At 35.4% G+C, this 2,543-nt stretch overlaps 1 protein-coding gene across 1 annotated transcript; it reads right to left on the minus strand.

The window, feature by feature from the left end:
* Window positions 1–206: 206 nt before the first annotated feature.
* On the minus strand, window positions 207–1,884 carry LOC132723276 (GDP-D-glycero-alpha-D-manno-heptose dehydrogenase-like). Its single transcript, XM_060707949.1, has one exon. The coding sequence runs from the start codon at window positions 1,853–1,855 to the stop codon at window positions 911–913; it is 945 nt and encodes a 314-aa protein (XP_060563932.1). The 5' UTR covers window positions 1,856–1,884; the 3' UTR covers window positions 207–910.
* Window positions 1,885–2,543: the final 659 nt, after the last annotated feature.

The raw sequence follows: 2,543 nt of genomic DNA on the forward strand, positions 1-2,543 counted from the left end.
TAAGGTATGTTTTTGACGTGTACGCATCTCCAAATGATAGTTGTATGTGTGCTTTAGACACAACAAACATCCGGTTAATACAGAAATGTGGAAAGTGTGATTTTATCTCTCCCCGTCAAAAAAGCAATTATAGACATTAGGAAGAATATACGCTGGGACATCTGTGACGTGTGTGTGTGTATTTATTTATCATGTGCGTAACTATGTCGTGGCCAAGAGTTATTAAGTCGTGGCAACGAGATTGTTAAATCGTGGGAACGAGATACTATGTCATGGCCACGAGTTACTAAGTCGTGGCAACGAGATAACTGAGTCGTGGCCACAATATACTATGTCGTGGCCACGAGATACTATGTATTGGCCACGAGCTTGTAAGTCGTGGGAACGACATAAGTAAGTCGTGTGCACGAGATAATTAACCAGTCAGATTACACAATGATTTTTCAAACTGAACTACATGTTTACTTGCCCCATTATCATATCTCCTCAAATCACTTTGACTTCTAATATGTTACTGGAAACTGAACAGCTATGTTTTTATATCTTTTATTATCATTATTATTTATATGACAGTCATAACTCTTGTTGGTCAAGAACTTGATAGTTTCAAAAGTCCTATTAGTCTTTCCAAAAATAAAACAATAGTAACAAGAAAAAGCAATACACAATAAATGCATATTCAAAGCTATTAAAATTACAGTGATAATAACCCAATTTAACATATACTAACTTGTAACTTCTATAGGGTTGCTTGACATTTTTAAAGTGACTTGATCAGATGTACTACGAATAAGAACAATAAAATACCACTGACATTTGAAATAAATCAATGTTATATCATAAAAGGGGCTCAATGCCATCGTCAAATATATATTGACTCATCTATATCGGAAACGAAGAAAAAAAAAACTCAAATTGGAATCTTCATATTTTTGCAACTTCCAATTTCAGTACGAAGTATATGCGGAAAGACTTTCAACATGTCCCTGATTCCCTGCTCTACAGATAATGTAGATTTATACCCAAGCATTTTTATTTTAGCATAGGACACTTCGTAATCTCTCTTGTCCTTATCTTCGCCCGAACTTGATTCTGTTATTTTGCTACCTTTAACGTTTTTCTGAATAAGCATTGCCAACTGATATTTTGTCATATTCATTTTTTCATCACCTACGTTGTATGCCTGTCCTTTCATTTCTGATGCATGCTCAATCGCAAATATAAATGCTTGTGCAGCGTCTTTAACGTGTAAGAATGTTCGACGGAAACTACCTTCGTAAAGGTCAAACTCTTTACATGACACAACTTTATATGTCAGTTCGTTAACAAGAAGATCCAACCTCAGGCGTGGGGACAAACCAAAAACAGTTGCAAGTCTAAGCGCGATTCCACCAACAGCAAGAACCATTTTTTCCCCTTCTGCCTTGCTGCTGCCATATAGTGTCAGTGGACTTATACTGGTTTCTTCACTGCACAATCCTTTAACAGCACCATAGCAAGATCCAGTGCTGGCGTAGACTAATATTTGGTTTGCTATTTTTAATTCACTGATATTCTTTGTTCCCTCAATATTTGTGTTTATTGCGCATTCTGGATCGTTATCGCGTGCCGGGTAGCCGACGATGGCTGCAAGATGAATAATGGCATCTTTTCCTGTCATCACATTGGCAAGATGTTCTCTATCACGGATATCTCCTTTGATGATTTTAAGATTGTTGTTGTCTGCAATCGGTAGAATTGGACTTATGCCCCAAAAGAAAATATCATAAAGCGTAACCTCATGACCTTTCTGCAAAAGCATAGGAATCATCGTGGAGCCGAGATAACCCGCACCGCCTGTTATAAGAATTTTCATACTTAGTTCTTCGTTGGTTTCCTGATGCAGCAACTGAAATATAAATCAATTTACATCTGAAGCAGTTAATAATCCACATAGTCCAAGATTTATGTAAACAATGGTTGTCATGGAAATTATTTTGTAATGCACATTATGCGCAAAATCATAACGTTGCATAGAAGACGTGTAAATGGTAATACCCTAAACTGTTAAACAAATTATGGTATTGTTTTTTTTAATAAAACGTTGGCCCAATATGAACCTCTCCAAAACATTATTAACACTCAACTCAGCCATTTTTTTAAACTCGGCTTTTATGAGATTCGATCCTTCTTATTGACTAAGAAACTCAGTTTTTAGACCTGAAAAATAGGTACTTTGCCATCTTTAAAGTTCTTAACTTGAATTTAAATTCCTGTCTGGGTATGCTAACGTTCGACAGCATTTCGCAGAATAAGGACGGGCTAAGATCCATATGGGTCATATACAAATATTTTTTAACCACAGCTAATATGTTGAAAATATAAGTATATAAACTGTAAGCCATTTGATTCCTGTTTACTGATGTTTGCAAATACATGGGATTGCTATAATTTCATTAAAAATGTGTTCACATTCATAAATATATGTTAATTTTCTCGATTTCTGTGTTAACTATCAATTTTTTTCCTTATCTGATGACTACAGCTGAATAAAAGGGTTATAA

Source organism: Ruditapes philippinarum, unplaced genomic scaffold (genome assembly GCF_026571515.1).
Source record: "Ruditapes philippinarum isolate M1 unplaced genomic scaffold, ASM2657151v2 ctg10256_1_1_1_1, whole genome shotgun sequence".
Taxonomy (NCBI): Eukaryota; Metazoa; Mollusca; class Bivalvia; order Venerida; family Veneridae; genus Ruditapes; species Ruditapes philippinarum.